Source organism: Balaenoptera physalus (assembly GCF_965194825.1).
Source record: "Balaenoptera physalus genome assembly, chromosome: 10".
In the NCBI taxonomy this organism is placed as follows: domain Eukaryota; kingdom Metazoa; phylum Chordata; class Mammalia; order Artiodactyla; family Balaenopteridae; genus Balaenoptera; species Balaenoptera physalus.
The window spans coordinates 15,926,373-15,945,793 of record NC_138889.1 but is presented as its reverse complement, the minus strand read 5'-3'; the positions used below and the strand labels follow the sequence as shown (position 1 = coordinate 15,945,793).

The following is a 19,421-nucleotide window of genomic DNA, read 5'->3' as shown; positions in this document are numbered from 1 at the left end:
TATAAATATATATGCACCCAACATAGGACCACCTCAATACATAAGGCAACTGCTAACAGCTATAAAAGAGGAAATCAACAGTAAAACAATAATAGTGGGGGACTTTAACACCTCACTTACACCAATGGACAGATCATCCAGACAGAAAATTAATAAGGAAACACAAGCTTTAAATGACACAATACACCAGGTAGATTTAATTGTTATTTACAGGACATTCTATCCAAAAACAGCAGATTACACTTTCTTCTCAAGTACACATGGAACATTCTCCAGGATAGCTCACATCTTGGGTCACAAATCAAGCCTCAGTGAATTTAAGAAAAATGAAATCATATCAAGCATCTCTTCCAACCACAACGCTATGAGATTAGAAATCAATTACAGGGGAAAAAATGTAAAAAACACAAACACATGGAGGCTAAACAATACGTTACTAAATAACCAAGCGATCACTGAGGAAATCAAAAAATACCTAGAGACAAATGACAACGAAAACATGACGATCCAAAACCTATGGGATGCAGCAAAAAGCAGTTCTAAGAGGGAAGTTCATAGCAATACAAGCCTACCTCAAGAAACAAGAAAAATCTCAAATAAATCTTTCTGTGTAAGGTTAGATTACACCTAAAGGAACTAGAGAAAGAAGAACAAACAAAACCCAAAGTTAGTAGAAGGAAAGAAATCATAAAGATCAGAGCAGAAATAAATGAAATAGAAACAAAGAAAACAATAGCAAAGATCAATAAAACTAAAAGCTGGTTCTTTAAGAAGATAAACAAAATTGATAAACCATTAGCCAGACTCATCAAGAAAAAGAGGGAGAGGATTCAAATCAATAAAATTAGAAATGAAGAAGAAGTTACAACAGACACCGCAGAAATACAAAGCATCCTAAGAGACTACTACAAGCAACTCTATGCCAATAAAATGGACAACCTGGAAGAAATGGACAAATTCTTAGAAAGGTATAACCTTCCAAGACTGAACCAGGAAGAAACAGAAAATATGAACAGACAAATCACAAGGAATGAAATTGAAACTATGATTAAAAATCTTCCAACAAACAAAAGTCCAGGACCAGATGGCTTCACAGGTGAATTCTGTCAAACATTTAGAGAAGAGCTAACACCCATCCTTCTCAAACTCTTCTAAAAAATTGCAGAGGAAGGAACACTCCCAAACTCATTCTATGAGGCCACCATCACCCTGATACTAAAACCAGACAAAGATACTACAAAAAAAGAAAATTATAGATTATTATCACTGATGAATATAGATGCAAAAATCCTCAACAAAATACGAGCAAACAGAATCCAACAACACATTAAAAGGATCATACACCATGATCAAGTGGGATTTATCCCAGGGATGCAAGGATTCTTCAATATACGCAAATCAATCAATGTGATACACCATATTAAAAAATTGAAGAATAAAAACCATATGATCATCTCAATAGATGCAGTAAAAGCTTTTGACAAAATTCAACACCCATTTATGATAAAACACTCTCCAGAAAGTGGGCATAGAGGGAAGCTACCTCAACATAATAAAGGCCATATAGGACAAACCCACAGCAAACATCATTCTCAATGGTGAAAAACTGAAAGCATTTCCTCTAAGATGAAGAACAAGACAAGGATGTCCACTCTCACGACTATTATTCAACATAGTTTTGGAAGTCCTAGACACGGCAATCAGAGAAGAAAAGAAATAAAAGGAATACAAATTGGAAAAGAAGAAGTAAAACTGTCACTGTTTGCAGATGACATGATACTATACATAGAGAATCCTAAAGATGCCACCAGAAAACTAGTAGATCTCATCAATGAATTTGGTAAAGTTGCAGGATACAAAATTAATGCATAGAAATCTCTTGCATTTCTATACACTAACAATGAAAGATCAGAAAGAGAAATTAAGGAAACAATCCCATTCACCATGGCAACAAAAAGAATAAAATACCTAGGAATAAACCTACCTAAGGAGGTAAAAGACCTGTACTCAGAAAACTATAAGATGCTGATGAAAGAAATCAAAGATGACAAAACAGATGGAGAGGTATACCATGTTCTTAAATTAGAAGAATCAATATTGTGAAAATGACTATACTACCCAAAGCAATCTACAGATTCAATGCAATCGCTATCAAATTACCAGTGGCATTTTTCACAGAACCAGAACAAAAAATCTTAAAATTTGTATGGAGACACAAAGGACCCCGAATAGCCAATGCAGTCTTGAGGGAAAAAAACAGAGCTGGAAGAATCAGACTCCCTGACTTCAGACTATACTACAAAGCTACAGTAATCAAGACAATATGGTACTGGCACAAAAACAGAAATATAGATCAATGGAACAGGATAGAAAGCCCAGAGATAAACCTACGCACCTATGGTCAACTAATCTATGACAAAGGAGGCAAGGATATACAATGGAGAAAAGACAGTCTCTTCAATAAGTGGTGCTGGGAAAACTGGGCAGCTACATGTAAAGGGATGAAATTAGAACACTCCCTAACACCATACACAAAAATAAACTCAAAATGGATTAGAGACCTAGATGTAAGACTGGACACCATAAAACCCTTAGAGGAAAACGTAGGAGGAACACTCTTTGACATAAATCACAGCAAGATCTTTTTTGATCCACCTCCTAGAGTAATGGAAATAAAAACAAAAATAAACAAATGGGACCTAATGAAACTTAAAAGCTTTTGCAAAGCAAAGGAAACTACAAACAAGATGAAAAGACAACCCTCAGAATGGGAGAAAATATTTGCAAGCTAATCAACGGACAAAGGATTAATCTCCAAAATATATAAACAGCTCATGCAGCTCAATATTAAAAAAACAAACAACCCAATCCAAAAATGGGCAGAGGACCTAAATAGACATTTCTCTAAAGAAGACATACAGATGGCCAAGAAGCATATGAAAAGCTGCTCAACATCACTAATTATTAGAGAAATGAAAATCAAAGCTACAATGAGGTATCACCTCACACAAGTTAGAATGGGTATCATCAGAAAATCTACAAACAACAAATGCTGGAGAGGGTGTGGAGAAAAGGGAACCCTCTTGCACTGTCGGTGGGAACGTAAATTGATACAACCACTATGGAGAACAGTATGGAGGTTCCTTAAAAAACTAAAAATAGAATTACCATATGACCCAGCAATCCCACTATTGGGCATATACCCTGAGAAAACCATAATTCAAAGAGACACATGCACCGCAATGTTCATTGCAGCACTATTTACAATAGCCAGGTCATGGAAGCAACCTAAATGCCCATCAACAGACAAATGGATAAAGAAGATGTGTTACATATATACAATGGAATATTACTCAGGCATAAAAAGGAACGAAATTGGGTCATTTGTAGAGACGTGGATGGATCTAGAGACTGTCATACAGAGTGAAGTAAGTCAGAAAAAGAAAAACAAATATCATATATTAACGCATATATGTGGAACCTAGAAAAATGGTAGAGATGAACTGGTTTGCAGGGCAGAAATAGAGACACAGATGTAGAGAACAAACATATGGACACTAAGTGGGTAAGTGGTGGGGTGGGTGGTGGTGGGATGAATTTGGAGATTGGGATTGACATGTATACACTGATATGTATAAAATAGATAACTAATAAGAACCTTCTGTACAAAACAATAAATAAAATTCAAATATCCAAGAAAAAAAAAAACCTCAAGAAACACAAAAAACAAAAAAAACACAGCCAGCCCCTTGCAACCTGGACTAAGCAGCCTTTCTTTGTACCTGCCTCTCTGTGAAGCATTCTCTTTGAAGATGCTTTATTTTTTCCCCCACGTGTCAATTGGAGGACGGATTGCCTCTTTCTCCTTTTGGTCATTATCTTTTTTTTAAATTTTACTTTGTAACAGGGAGATAAAAGGTAGCTCTGTGGATGTAGTATTTTCTTCTGTTAATTACATTTATTTTTCAACCAAGTTCTGGGAGGCGGTCTGGTGTCCTGAAAGGACCATGCACACAGCTAGAATCATAGATTGTCTGAGCTGGCAGGGACCTTGGGTTCAGCTATGACTAGATTCTAGTCCAGGCCTCTTATTGTACAGATGGGGAAACCGAGGCCCACAGAAGGGAAGGAATGGCTCACAGATACAGAGCCAGTGAGTCAGAGTCGGGACCAGCAACCAGTCTTCTGTCTCTTGCTCTGTGCTCTCTCTACCAAACCGTGAGTCCACAGAGGCAAGCTCCTGTCTCAGCTGGGACGGTATCACCCAATGACCTTGATCCAGCACCTTCCCTTCCCTGAGAAGGAGCTATTGCCCACCAACCTCACAGGCAAGGTATGGGCTTTGTAAATTGTCAAGTGCTGAGCGCTGTGCTGTGACAGTCGTAGGCTGGGCTGTGTGCTCAGGCACTCACGGCCTCAGCACCACCCACGCTCTCAGGGTCAGGGAGGAGTGGGGACCGATTGGGACGGAATGGTTGCCAACACGGGTGTCCAGGGGCTAGGAAAGCCTTTTGCTCCCTTTAACGAACTCTTAGAAATCTGGGGCCTCGAGGAAAGCAATTCTCTAAGAACCACCTCTGGAATCCCAACCGCCATCAGACCCCTGAGCTCCCGGAACTCTGGTTTGGTGCCTGATATCGAGAGTCAACACTGCATAAAAAGAAAACATTTCGCTTCCAAAACCCATAAGCACCTCACATGTATTCTCCCTGCCCATGCTCCCTTCATTCTCCACCAGACACCCTAAGTTCCCCCTTCATCTGATGACACGCATGGCCTTGCCGGCCTCCATGCTCTTGCTATTCTTTGTCCTCATGCTGGAATGGAATGACCTTTGCTTCTGTTGGCTCTTCTCAGAATCCTTCTCATCCTTCAAGTCCTACTTAGTGACTGTTGCTTTTGTGGAGCTTTTCTTGGCTTTCCCTTGTTGGCCCTGCAAATTAAAACTGATTACTCCATCCCTGATTCTCTCTGTGTCACATTGTTTGTGGCTTTTTAAGGCACTCATCACTTTGTGTATTATAGTTATTTTGGGTATATGTCTATCTCCTCTTCAAGATCCTAAAGTCCCTGAGAATAGCAACTCCATTTTATCCAGCACTAGATTTTCAGCACCTAAAACTAATGATTGCTCATGATTATTGAATGTGTATTTGGTGCCAGGTACTGTGTTAATTGCTGGAAGTGCGTGTCTCACTTGGATCTTACCGATGAGTAAATAGCATTATATTTCCAAACTTACAGAGGAGGAAATTGGGGCTTACAGAGATTGCTGTCCAAGATCCCACAGCTATCAAGTGGCAGAGCTGGGATTTGAACCCAGGTCTCTCTGGTTCTAAAGTCTGTGCTCTAATCCACAGAGTTTTATGGACTATTTAGTGAGTGCCCAGTGAGCGTCTGTTGAGTTATCACTGGAAACTGTCAGGGTCAATGGTTCCCAACAGAGGGCAACCACAAACGTCCAATTTGACACTTGAACGCTTTTTATGATGTCTATCCCTTTGATATATTTACTCTCTTACTTCTACTTGGCTAAAGCGGGGATTAAGGTCAGTTTGCCTTCTGAGAGGTCACACAAGTGTGAGGTCTGACAAGGTGGAGCCGTATAGGGTCAACGTTTTCCTGAGCGTGTTATGGGCATCAAGGACAGCCGTGCAATTGGCTTTGTAAATGGCAGGTCTTTCTGTAGCTGGCCTTGCGGGTGGCGGTCGGGGGGGGGGGGAGTGCTGGCGGTGTGGGCCGTCTGAGACGGACTGAAGGATGACTAGGAAGGGCTTAGCCCTGGCAAGCCCATCTGTGGCCCATGGGCCCAGGTCCTGTGGGTTCTTCCCTATCTACCTGCGCCTACCTGGGGGAGGTGGGAGAGGTAGAGGGAGAATGAAGAAGGAAAAGGGCAGAGCTGGCGGGGGAAGGATGTCCAAGGGGAGGAGCTGAGGGTGGGTTACCTGAAGCAGTGTGCCCGCAGAAAAGCAGCAAGAAGCAGGATGGAAGTTCCCAAAGAAGGTCAGGACCACCCCCCCATCACCAAACTGTCCCATTGTCACAGGAGCCCCTTCTGGCAGCCAGATGCTGGGTGGAATGATTCAGGCTGGTACTGAAAAGCAGTCAGACTCTCCAACCCCAGGCAGAGGCCCCAGCTGTGCTCAGCGCTCTGCACCGACTGCCCTCAGGCCTCAAATTCCTCCTCCTCTCCTGCTGGCATTTGGGGCGGCACAGGGGCCTCTAGCATGGCTGGCAGGTCACTGGGGAGAGCGGGGCTGGAATGGAAGGAGGCGTTTGTGACAGAGAAAGTTGTGCAAGGAAAGGGTCATCCGAGGGGGCACACGTGGGTGAGGGTTTGGAGACCCCGAGTGTGCAGAGAGTGTGGGAGGGGGCACAGCTGGAAAGCAACCTGTGGGGGAGGGCCGTGTGAGGGGGGATGCTGCGTGAGCAGCTTGGAGAGACTGTGTCACAGGCAGCCGATGAGGGAGGCGCGGCGAGTGGGAGAATATGAGCCGGAGACGGAGCAGATGAAGGGAAGGTGTGCGCCTGTGCCTCACTATGGAAGGAAGCAGAGCAAAGTGACAAGGTGGCTGGAATGAGGACAAGGGGGAAGACGGAAGGAACAAGGTCCAGATGCTGCTCACAAGTGAGGACAAGTAGTACGGAGCTCCCATCATCCCTTGGGAAGAGGGGCCAGAGGCGGACGCTACTGCGGGCGTAGTGGCTGAGTGTGCGACCTAGTGCTGCACGTGTTCACGAGGCTGCCCTGGATTTACGAGATGTGTGCTCGTAGCTGCTGCCTGGGTCGTGAAGTGAGGATGGCACCGAAAAATGCAGGTCCAGAGGGGAGAAGCGAATTGCCCAGGACGCCCCAGGACATCAGCGACAGGCTGACGTGAACTGGGTCATCTTGCACACAGCCCGCCTCCTGACCCCTGCGTCTCCCTTCACCCACATCCACCTCATCGCCACAGAGAAGCCACAGGCCACAAAGGCACCGCCACGCTTGCCCAGTAGAATCCCCTAACTTAGAGAAAAAGGGCAAAGACCAAAAAAAAAAAAAAAAAAAAGCCTGAGAGTTTGGGCTCTTTTCTCCTGCTGACGGTGGGGAGATAAGGATCAAATACCAAGGACAGCGATAGTCCCACGAGGTGCCTACTGTTCCTCTTGCCTCACGCAGGCAGAATTAGCAAAGTTCTCCCCGGCTGAGGGATGTAGATTGATTGCCTGGTTTTATTAAGGACAAAGTGCTTTTTGATAGTGTGAGGGAAGAGCTCCCCAGGGCGGGGATTCCGGTGCCTGGAGCTTCCCGAGCATCGATCGATTGCTGGGGCTTCCCCGTCTTGTGCTGAGTGAGTGAGGGTTTGGCAAGCGATAAAGAAGCTATGATTCTTAAAGGCGGGGACTCCAGGGAGATGCTGGGCAGACCGCACACTGGGCGCTGCTCTCAGCTGCCTTTCCTACACGTACCTTGGAGTGTCTCCCGTTAAAAACAAAACTGGTGGCTAAATCTCTGACGGCCTACTGGGTGCCAGTTACCATACTGGTTGCATTATCCATGTCATCTGACTTACTCTTGATACAAAACATAACACGTAAGGCGCTCTCTTGACCCTCCTTTTGTACATCAGGAAAATGAGATACAGAGGCCAAGGAAACCCGTAGAGGTCACTGTAATTACCACACGGCGCCCAGATTCACCGTTGGCTTGGTCAGATGCTAAAACTCAGGCTCTTACTGCTGTTCTCCGTGGCCCATGGTCTGTTTCATGACAAAGGGCCAGACACTGTCCTGACATGATTCCTGGGGGCTCACTTATACAGACCCCTAACAGCGTAAAGGGATAGGCTTGTCCAGTAGGAATGTCTGTGTGTGACTTAACAGAACTCAGGGATATTCTAGAGTTCAACGCCATTGATTCTGGCTCTAGGTCTGGGGATTTAGAAGCCAGAGATATGGTACTGAGCTAGAGTGAGTTTTATTGCTCTTTTGGCTTTTCCGAAGCTTCTTCCCCTTTCCATGATCAGTTCCTGTGTTATTTACGATGATTTTGGAGCTGAGTGGGCTGGGAATGAACCTCTAGCACAGGTGAGGAAAGGAACCTAGAAACGTGAAGTCACTTGCCCAAAGCCAGGAAGCTCATCAGGCGGATCTGGAATTGGAACCCAGGATTTCTGCCCATAGGCCTATCTCCTACATTGCATACGTGGTCTCCTCCTTGCTAAGCCACAAACAGGTTAGGGCTTCCCTGGTGGCACAGTGGTTGAGAGTCTGCCTGCCAATGTAGGAGACACGGGTTCGAGCCCTGGTCTAGGAAGATCCCACATGCCGCGGAGCAACTAGGTCCATGAGTCACAACTACTGAGCCTGCGCGTCTGGAGCCTGTGCTCCGCAACAAGAGAGGCCGCGATAGTGAGAGGCCCGCACACCGCGACGAAGAGTGGCCCCCACTTGCCACAACTAGAGAAAGCCCTCGCACAGAAACGAAGACCCAACACAGCCATAAATAAATAAATTAATTAATTAATAATTTTTTAAAAACCCATTCATTAAAAAAAACAGGTTATACACTAGCAGGTGTACATTAAATAAAAGAAATAAATTGCTTGATATGACTATTCAGATGGAATTGCCAACCTACAGAGCAAAATAAATGGGCTGTCGTACGATACTGTGGTACCGCACATCATTAGCTTATCACGACTGAAGTGGAGTGAGCTGGGGCCGTTTAGAGTGAGGCCATTGTTTTAGATGAGAGTGCTTTTGAATCCCCCTTCAGAGGTTCCCAAGCCCACCTCTGTCTAGGAAGCCTTCCTGCCTTCCCTTCACAGAAGGAGCAATGGAAACCAAATGGGGAGGCAGGGTGAGTGCAGAGATGGGCCTTGCTCTATGATCAGGGGGTGTTCGGAGGGTTGCACGGGGGCAAGACTCACTCTTAACAGTGAGGAACATGGACTTGCTGATGTCGGTGCCCACGCCGTTGCTGGCCTGGCAGAGGTAGTAGCCGATGTCCTCTTCCAGGACGTGGCGGATCAGTAGCGAGCTGTTGGGCAGGATCTGGATGCGGCCGGTGAGGGGTACTGGGTGGTATTGCTGGGGGTTCCCGCTCCCTGAAATGAGGCGGCAGTTAGGAGGTCTGGTGTCTAGGCCGGGGAGGGTCGGAGTGCCTCAAGGAGTGGCCCTGATACCTTTCTCTTGCTGATCTAGGGCCATTCTGTAGCATCCCCAAAGTGCTGGGAGCTCACATAGTTCTTGCTTCCTGGGAAACAGGAAAGACCCTCACAGAAGTCTGACCCTGCCTCAGATCTGAGGTATGGAGATGGAGTTGGGGGGCCTCAGCTCAATGCCCACCTTGGCACTGAGCTTCCTTTGGGCTGAATTCCTTGGAGGGGAAGAAGGAGTTATCTTTGGGCCACTTGGCAATAGGCAAAGGGAAGATTGAGCCCTCAAATGGCAGTTGCCTGGTTGTAGGCAGTCAGGCCTTCGAAAGAAGCCAGCCATCCTCCAAGGGGGGCTTTGGATGCTTCCTCCCATTGCCCCAGAGTCAGCCATGGACACAGTAAGGATAAGAGGTTGGCGCAGGGCTTAGTCAGAAACCAAATGCATCCTTGGGATGAAGTTGGGTTCCAAGAAGGAAGATCCCAGAATAGGTTTGACTGGTGAGAAGCAGGGGTCAATGAGACTCTGGGACCCTAGGGTGGGGTAGGGAGAATACTGAGTTGTAGGGTTGGAGGCGGGAGGGGAGAGGTCAATCTATGGGGACAAGAGGAAATCTGGAATTAGCATGACAGCTGTTCCTGGTCCATAGACCCTTGGGGGTGGCTGAGGATGACTTCCAGTTCAGGTATAGCCTGGGGTCCCCTTAAAGTTCAGAACCCAGGGCTAGGAGTCATGTGTAGAGACCAGGCCCAAGTCGCATTAGTATCCTCCCCATCCCATCCCTGGCCATGCTCAGAGATGCTGGCTGGCCAGGGGCTTACCCTTGGCATGCTTCCACATGACCTTGGGTGGGGGGTAGCCGTCCACCGAGCAGTTGAGCACACCAGCCTTGCCATAGATGCCATCCTGGTTGTTGGGCTGCACCACGAATCGAGGGGGCACTGCAGAAAGAGGGAAGGTGTGGGAGGAACAGATAATCTCGGTCTCTGATAGGTTTTCTGGGGGCTTTGGGCACCTTCCATTCAACACTGGCCCGGCCTGGACCATTATAAAGTTGGGAGCAGGCACCTCTGAACATCTGAAACCCAAGATGTTGAGAGCTTCTGCCAGTCGTACTGGGTTGGGAGCTGGGAATTCTGAGTGCCAATTCTGACTTCACCAGTGACCAACTGAGCCAGGGTCTTCTCCTCTCATGGCCTCAGTGTCCTGGCCTGGAGAGTAAGAGGTTTGAACCTCTTGATCTTTAAGGCCCCTGCCAGAGTCAACTTCCTCTGAGCCCGTGATTCAAACTTGAAATCTAGAGAGCGCTTTTAGCAGCACACAGAGCTGGACCCTTCCTCCCCGCAACCTCGCTGGCCCGTCTCACTCACCGCGCACGATGAGCTGGCGCTCCCTGCTCACGGTGGCCGCTGTGTTGCTGGCGATGCACGTGTAGTTGCCATTGTGCTTGAGGGAGACGCTGGAGATCTGCAGGGAGCTCATGAATTCCTTGCTCTCGATGGTCACGCCCGAGCCTGAGATGATCACCTGTCCATCTTTCCTCCAGGTGATGCGGATGGGCATGTCCCCCGAGGACACCACGCAGGGGATGTAGAGCAGCTGGCCAATAGAGGCAGGCGGGAACTCGAAGGGCTGGATGAGAGGGGGCACTGGGAAGGCAAGGGGAGCGCTGCTGTCAGGCCCCCACTCTCCCCAGCCTGGCCAGCGGCATGCCCATCCCTGCCTGGCCTTCGGGCTCCTCCGAGCCCTGCGGTGGGCTGTGAACAGAGTTCCCTGGGCACTGGTGCCTCTTTTCCCGTATATGCAGAATCTCCTGGGGTGCCCCGTCATTGTCCCCTGGCTCCCGTCCCTCTGCCCACCCAGGCCTGGATCTGCTGTCTCTGTTCAGGGCCTGGGCCGGCCTGAACTCATCATGACCTTCAGATTTGTCCTGGAACTTGCATGGTGACGACTCATGTGCTTCTTGACTCCTGTCTGCTTGCTGACACACTGCCCAGCTTTTAACCTGACTTCCCTGCCATTCCTCGGTGCCCCTGTGCTCACTGTCTCATCCCAGAGCTGAGTCTCCCAGAGGCCTGCGGGCCTGGGATGGGTAGAGATGACGTGCCTCAGATGCTGAGGCTGTCCTTCGTGTGCACCCCACAGCTGCTCATCTAAAGCCAGGCTGCTGTAGCCTGGTCTCCTCCTGTAGAGGTCTCATCACCCACCCCATTGTCTTCATGCATTAGTTCGGGCGAGAGGAAGCTCCCATCACTGGTTGTTTTCAGCTCCTTCATACACACCTCCCACCAATAATGTGATATGGGCTTAACTGTCCCCACTATACAGATGAGAAAACTGAGGTTCAGAGCAGAGAATTCATTTGCCTTAGATCACCCAGCTCATAAGAGGGGACTGTGGGATTTGAAACCTGATCTGTCTGCTCTCCAAGTCCAAGCTCTCTTTCTTATGCTACCTGGTTGCCTTGTTGAGAAAGCCCCAAACATGCCCAGACCAGAGACCCCTTTGTCTCATAAACGAGCTCCCCTTGGGTGGCAGGAAAGAGCAGAGAGGGAGCCCTGTCGTCTGCGAGATAACCAGTTGGTTAGGCTCACCCAGCTAAACGTCATCCACATAGCCCCCACCCCCCAGAGATTCGGCCCTCCCCCTCTCCTACTGCCCACATCTCAGCCCCTGGGGGGGGCCTGTCTGGAGCCTGAGCCTCTGCAGGAGGGATCCTCCTTTCTCAGCTCTGGCTAGAGCAACAGCCACTATCTTTATGATCACTCAGTTAGGCCACAGTGACGTCCCCAGCAAGTGGGGGGAGAAGAGGGAGAAGGAGACAATTAGCTGAACAAAGATCAGCACCCAGTAGATGAGGTATCCTTTCTGCAGTCAAACAATTAAAGTACAAGGCTGTCCACAGTCCTCTGGCCTTCTCCCAGGCACCAGCCCCACCCCTCCTTGGAAGCTTGCTACTCTCCCCCACCCAGAGTGGACACAGCAGGGGGTGAACCCCGAGGGGGAAAAGGATAGGTGACATCATATGCGTGCCCAAGGCACCCCAAGGATTTTCAGGGCTCCGTAGGAAGCGGCCCCTGTGAAGTGGCCAGGTGTGGACAGGGCAAAACCCTTGGCAGCCCTTTGGATCTCTGGGGAAGCTCCTGGTCAAGAGTTCTAGGTCCAGAGGAAGTGACATTTAGAAGGGCTGTTGCCCCCATGCCCTATGGGATGCGAGCAGGGGCCTTAACTGACCTTCTCAATGTCACCTTCCACCTTACCCTTCACTCTGGCCATGGGGGCTCCATCGGTTTGCCATAAACACCCACAGCTCCGAAATTCAGCCCAGGCCTGGGTGAACACAGCTGGGCACTGGGTGGAAATAACCACCATGGGCCCAAATCCAGGTCCTCAGTGCAGGTTTTCTGGGGCTCTGGTCATTGTCTGGATCTCCCCACCCCCCAAACTCTGGCTGCTGCGACTCCCTGGGCTGGGGCCTTGCCCCCAGTATTCTGAGTGGTTTGTGGGGCCTTGGATATCTCCAGAGAGATCTCTCTGGAACCCTGACTCTAGTAATGGCCCGATGCTCATTGCTGAGATTTCCCAGAGATTCTTCATTGGGCTCCCACCGCCCCTTTTGGGGTCCTTTGATCAGATTGAGTCCTCTGGCCTCCTTGGACTTTTTGATGGAATTGTTGCAGAGACCCAGATCTGCCAGCCAGTTTGTCTCCTTAGGTTTAGCAGAACCAGTTCTGGTCCAGTCTTCCTTCCCACAAAGACCCAAATCTAGAGCCCAGCAGGCCTCATGGGAAACTCCTCTCCGTCCTTTCAGACCCCGCTCCAGTACCACCTCCTCTGTGAAGCCTGCCCTCCTCCTGCACAGCCCTGCAACACCTGGTTCACACCTTGATCATGGCACTCATCACATGCCGGTGGGGTATCTGTTTGCATTACCACCTTCCCTGGGTGTCTGGGAGTTCCTGCAGGGCAGTAACTAGGACTTATTTACCTGGCAAACTGTAGGAGCCCAATAAATGCTTGTCAGGGGAGTAAATGAATAAATATATGTCTGGATATCATTTCCTGGGTTGACCTTAGAAGTTTACCTATGAGGTGGGCAAGGGGTGGGGAGAGCACAGGATGGGGGTTCATCCAGAAAAAGAGGGAGCTCTACCCTCTTCCTCAAGATGCTGTATTTATGCTACAGAATTTTGGAGCTGGGAGCTTCTCCCTTGGTTCTTCCTGAGGTTCAGGCCCTTGCTAGCACCAGAGCTGGCTCCTTTAAGAGTCCTAGGGACATGGGGAGAGTCGTGGCAGTCATGAGTGCCTGCAGAGGGGAATGTGTGGGTCAAGCAAGGAGCTGGGGGGCTCTGCCTAGAGAGGAGAGGGCCTTGCCCCAGGGATGGATGGCCAAGCGCTCCATTTCCGTTGAGGACAGAGCAAGTGGAGACTGAAACTAGGCAGGGAGATTTAGCTCAGGCAAGGGAAAGATTGTCTCTCTCAGTAAGAAGGGATTTAGATAATGGAATAAGTTACTAAGGCAGGTTAATTCATTAATTAACTAATTCATCTAATATTTATGAAATGCCTGCTCTGTGAAGGCATTATGCTCCGGGTGGGCTGGGGAAAGTAGATGCATGCTTAAAATATGGATAGAACCTCAGGAAGCATAGCATTTGCTCAGGAAGTTAAGACATTTCCCTCAGTGGTTATTGGACAAGCACCACCTGAATACACAGATACTGAACTCAGAGACGAGAAGAGGTATCATCTGGTTGGGTGAACGCAGCTGCATGGAGGAGGTGGCATTTGGACTGAGGGTTAAAGGATGCACATGCTTTACAAAATATATGGAGTGAGAGCGTGGGAAAAGGCTGAGGCAAGAGGCAGAGGCCAACCAGGGGCTGTCACTCCCTTCCGGTCTTCAGGAATAACACTGATGGCAATTCGAACGGCCAGGGAAGGAGAGAGCAGCCAACCTCCATCCTGGGGGGGTTAGGCATTCACCCGGGCCAGCCAGAGCTCTCTAGTGCACTGCTGCCCTGCTGGAAGTAGATGGCCAGATCACCCCCAGGAGTCCAAGGAGTAAGGGTCTTTACTTCCCGCCCCACTCTGCCCTGCTGCCGGTTGATGGGGCAGGTGTGGTTCTGTGGGGGGCGGTAAGTGTCCCCTTAGAAACTGCTTGATGGGAGTGATAGAGGCCAGAGCTGCTCACAGAGTTCCTCGGCCCCAGGCTGGCATTCCGACAACCCTATAACTCCAGCACATGAGGACCGCCTGGAGGGAGAAGAAAGCCTAGGGATCCCGGCTCCTTCACGGGCTCGCTGAATACCAGCAGGAGGCTGCGAGTGGGAGGCTCTGAGAAGCAGGGTGGGGCGCCCCGTGATGTGGACATGGGACTGCTTTCCGAACTGTGAGTCTGTGGTGTCTCCCCTGCGCTCAGAGGTGGACACGGGCTTGTTGAGTGTGTGTGTATGTCCATTTCCACTTCTGTGAAAGAAGAAGCTGAGGCTCGGATCATCTCCATGGCGGTGATGACAAGGGACCTCTTCAGGGTTGATAGTCCACAAGGACTCTCTTCCTGCCCATGACTCCTAGCATTTCCCCAGCACATGACCTGCATGTAAGGGGCGTGGATGCCGCATAACCAAGGGATTTATCTCTGGAAGCCCTGCTCTGGCCACAGTCATCTTTGGTGAGAGGGCAACTCAGTCAGCTGTGAGGGAAGCAGGGTCAGAGCAAGATGCTGTGATGGCGAGAGGTCAGAGGCTGACGTGGCTGAAAAGACACAGCGGTCATGGCAGTCCCTGTGGTCCCTGGCCACCATAAAGCTGTTTCGGCCACTTGTTTGGGGGTGTTGCACAGAGGAGGGCATGCTGACCACCAGCCCAGCCCATAAACACTTTATGGTGTCTCTCATGATCTCTCTTCGGGACCAAACCTTTTTATTTATTGCATCATTTAGCAGAGAATGGGCACTGTGTGAAGGTGGAGCTTCTCTGCTTGTGCAGCACGGAGATGGGGAAAGACTCTGTAATCCAAGAGTGACGTGGGCCAGCTGCCTCGTCACCACCACCCTGTCTCTGCCCCCGAGCCTCAGTTTTCTCATCTGCAAAATGGGGGAGTTGGATGAAGTAATCTCTAAAGCCTGACGCTGATTTTCCAGTTGTAACAAGTCTAATATTATAGGAATATTCATAACTCACTTCAGTTTTTTTAATGCAACCCCCTCTTCTCAGGCAGGCCTTCCCTGACCACCCTATTTAAAATTGCAGGGCTTCCCTGGTGGCGCAGTGGTTGAGAATCTGCCTGCTAATGCAGGGGACATGGGTTCGAGCCCTGGTCTGGGAAGATCCCACATGCCACAGAGCAACTGGGCCCGTGAGCCACAACTACTGAGCCTGCGCGTCTGGAGCCTGTGCTCCACAACAAGAGAGGCCGCGATAGTGAGAGGCCCGCGCACCGCGATGAAGGGTGGCCCCCGCTTGCCACAACTAGAGAAAGCCCTCGCACAGAAACGAAGACCCAACACAGCCAAAAATAAATAAATAAGTTTTAAAAAAAAAGAAAGGGGAAACGTCCGGCTGCATATCACAAAGCTCCAACAGCCCCTTGATTGAAATTGCAAACCACTCTTCCTGCCCCTTGGCACTCTGATTCCCACTCCCTATTTGACATGAGACATCTTTCACGGATTTCACGTTATTAACCATTTCCCTAATAGAATGTAAGCTCCCCAAGGGCAGGAATTTTTGTCTGTCTTGAGCACAGCTGTGTTCATAGAAGAGCGCCTGGGATATAGGGGGTGCATGGTTAACGTCACTGAATGAATAAATAGACACTGCTCCATCCTCCTCCTCCTCCTCATCGTGGACACCGCCGGCACCGTGATCGCTGTCTGTCCCGTAAGGAGGGTGCGTGCTCCTGTGCTCCCGGCTCCCTCTGCCGAGGAAAAGGGCTGTTGGCAGCAGCATCCTTGGCACTCCCTCCCCCCCAGTACATTTGGCAATCTGCCCCTGCGGAACCTGTTGTGCCCCCTTCCTCTGGATTCTGGTGTGTTCCTTCCAAAACTCCACCTGTGCCAATGGCAGGCATTTGGCCAGGGGGTTGGCTCTCTCTTAAGCCCCCTGATCATAGAAACCCCCAACACATTCTCTGGGGTGGAAGGGGGCCTCCCCGAAGGCTCCAAGCACACGGCAGGGACTTGCTGAGCAGCAAGGGAAGAAAGAGTGTGGATGAGGAGTACAGGCACTTGGGAGTGAGGGTGCGTGCGTGCGTGCGTGTGTGTGTGTGTGTCTGTGTGTCTGTGTGTGTTGGCACTACCTCTGGGTCCTGGCCTTACTGAGCATGGGCAGAAAGCACCTCATGCCCTTGTTTTGGCTCCGGAGGCTCAGATGCGCGGGTGGAGATGTTCCCTCACTGAGCCAAAGCCAAGAAGCCCCACTTGCAGCCCTGCCTTCTTAGTTAATTAAACATTCGGCCTGCGTGCCCAGAGATGCTTTTATGCTACATTGTTTTTCAGCTACAGAGGGCCCTAAAGACACCAAATCTAGCTTGGATCTCTGGGCCCTCCTCTTGGCATCCTGCCAAGGATCTCTCTGGGTGCCCAGAGACAAGCACTCGCCTTCCCCACAGCCTGGCTCTCCCCTGCCAGTCAGTGCCACATGCACCCAAGCCCAGGCAGCCCTCGAAGCATCCTCACCCGCTCTCCCCTCGGCCCTCCTGCCTTGCTGGATCACAACAGGCTCACTGAGGTGACATTTTCTATGGTAGCACCTGCAGCCACCTTTCGTGGCTCAGCAATGTTGCTTCACAGGAGGATACAGACAGAGGGAACATTTGTGTATATGCAACTGCATGTGTGTATGTGTGCAAGTGTGGACAGGCTAACGTGTCTATTTGTTGCACGCACATGCATACAATGCATACAGTACGTCCACGCGTGTGTACTCATGTACACAGGTCTCTGCACATGTGTGTGCATGCATGTGCATGTGTGTCTGGTGTGTTCTGCTCTCCTCAGCTCAGTGTTTGAAAAATTCATCAGAAGACAAGCAGTCCCAGAAGGAGTGGAGTCAGCAGTGGTTTTTCCAGCTTATGGAGCAGCGTGGGTTTATGCCCCGCCCTGCCTGCGGGCTCTTGGCCTCACAGAGAGATGGGGGGTAGGAATTCCAACAAATCTCAAGCTTCTAGTGCCCTGTCCTGCCCCCACTCGCCCTTTCCTACACTCCAGGTCTCTGCTCTGATCCTCTGGGTGGGACGCACGTCCCAGCCAGGCAGCAGGAGTGGGGTGGAGAGCGCTGCCCTAGGGCCCTGTCCCCCTCTCCCCCAGAGCCGGGGCCCCTTTCCACGCCCAGGGGCACCTCCTCCACCCTCCTCCTTGAGCAGCTCTGAGAACAGCACGTCAGCTAATCAAGCAGCTTGCTCATAATCAGCTCTGATGGGTTCTTCTGCAAAAGTGCATTCTAATGAAGTGGGGAGAGGGAGACTGGGAGAGAGCGGGGATGATGGGTTTAAGCTTTCGGACAGGCAGGGGCACGGGGTCCCAGGGCCCCCATACAAATGCTGCTTCTCGGGCTGGAAAGAAAATAAGTGACTATAGCCCTTCTGGGGCTGGATTTGCAGACCCTGCGGGTAGGGAAGGGGTCATGTGTGCACACACGCCTGTGTACTATACACACACATATGCCCCTGCTTTTGAACTCCAAGCTCGTGCTGTTTGCCGGGAGCCACATGTGCCCTGTGCAGGGGCTCTGCCCTCTGAGATCACACACACACACACACACACACACACACACACACACACACACACACACACACACACACATGCGCCCCTTTCCCTCTCCCAGGGCTGGGAGACATTGTCGCTCAGCACAATCACAACAGGCCCAGCGAGTCGCTGAGACGGAATGCATCAGATTCAATTCATTAGGACTGATCGCTCCCTGAATGGGGCTGAATAATTGATGAGCAGATGCAGCTTTCAGGATGTTCCGCATACTCCGAGGCTCGCTGGAGCCCTGTTATTTATTTATTTTTTTAAGCCAACAAACCCGGCCAAATGCTCGCTGGTGCAGGCGGGTGAAGGGAGTAGAGCAAAGGTTAGATGTTTTAATATGTGATGTTTACACTGTAAACTCTCTGTCCAAGGCTTGTGACAGAAATGGATACAGGCGGGTCGCCCCGAGATGCTGGGAACCGGAGGCAGGCTGGGGACGGGGCCTGGGGGCTGTGAGGTTCCTGCCGGCACAAGGCCCCTGGGCTGGGCAAAGCTTTTAGGCTGAAAGGGGGGCCAGGATGCCCCTCAGGCTGGCTGAGGTGCAGCAGTCGGGGGGGGGCAGCGAGGCAGATGCTGTTAGGGTCTCCTCTCTCCTCCCCAGGCTGGAGATGGGCCCCCGAGACAGCCCCTCCCCCAGTTCTCAGGCTCAGAGCCAGGCTTCCCGGAAAGTCACTCCAACCCAGACTAATGTCTCAGTTTCAGCTCAAGAAACACACACTGTCTGGCACTGTGACAGGTGGTGCATGCACAAGGGGGCATGTGACACGGCCCCAGTGTGCCGATGAGAGTGAGCCCTGGTGACAAGTGAGCAGAGGAGCGAAGCACTGATTGCACGTTTTGCTGCTACCTTCCGTTTCTCCAGCTGTTCTCCTGACATCTGCCCCTGGAGGTCCCATCTTCACTGCACGCGTGAAGGGGCCCAAAACAGAGGCAGCATCTGTCTCCCCAAACCTTTCCTTCCCCCAGACTCCCCTCTTCCTGTTCACAAGGCCTCCACCCCGTCTTGCTTCAGGAGTCTGGGGCCCCCTGGGGCCTTCCCCCTGTGCCAGGGCCCCTTTCGCAGGTCCGGACCCCCCTGCTTTCTCTTCCTTCCCATGGGCCCTAGGGCACAGGCTGGCCCCTCTCCGGGTTCATGTTGTCCCTTGGGGATATGCGTGAGCCTGCCCTGGCTCTTCAGAAAGGAACATAAGCCCCTGACCCAACACAGCCACCACGGACCCAGTGACTTTCCACCCCAGCTGCCTGGCTTTTACTGACCTCTCCTTAGCCAGGCCTGGCAGGCGCCACCTCTCCGTCCTGCCCCCTAGGTGACCGGGCCACCCTGCTCTCACCCACCGTCCAGACAATCTCCAGGCCTGTCAGTTCCAAAGAATGTGTTTGGGAGGGAGCTTCACACCCCCGCACAGCCCCTGAACCCAGGGGACAGCTGTCGTTTAGTCACGAATTCATTTATTTGCTCATTTATATGCATTCATTTGTTGAATGCACAGACATTTACTGAATGGCTGCCACGTACCAGGCA

At 50.5% G+C, this 19,421-nt stretch overlaps 1 protein-coding gene across 1 annotated transcript in view; it reads right to left on the bottom strand.

Annotated features, from left to right (window-relative positions):
- The window catches only part of DSCAML1 (DS cell adhesion molecule like 1), a 346,512-nt gene that overhangs the window by 66,993 nt on the left and 260,098 nt on the right, over nucleotides 1–19,421 (bottom strand). Inside the window, exons 9-11 of the mRNA XM_082410986.1 lie at nucleotides 10,512–10,790; nucleotides 9,963–10,082; nucleotides 8,916–9,092 (exon numbers count right to left, since the gene is read on the bottom strand). Of these exons, the coding sequence (XP_082267112.1) occupies nucleotides 8,916–9,092; nucleotides 9,963–10,082; nucleotides 10,512–10,790 (576 nt within the window). The remainder of the gene's footprint in view (nucleotides 1–8,915; nucleotides 9,093–9,962; nucleotides 10,083–10,511; nucleotides 10,791–19,421) is intronic.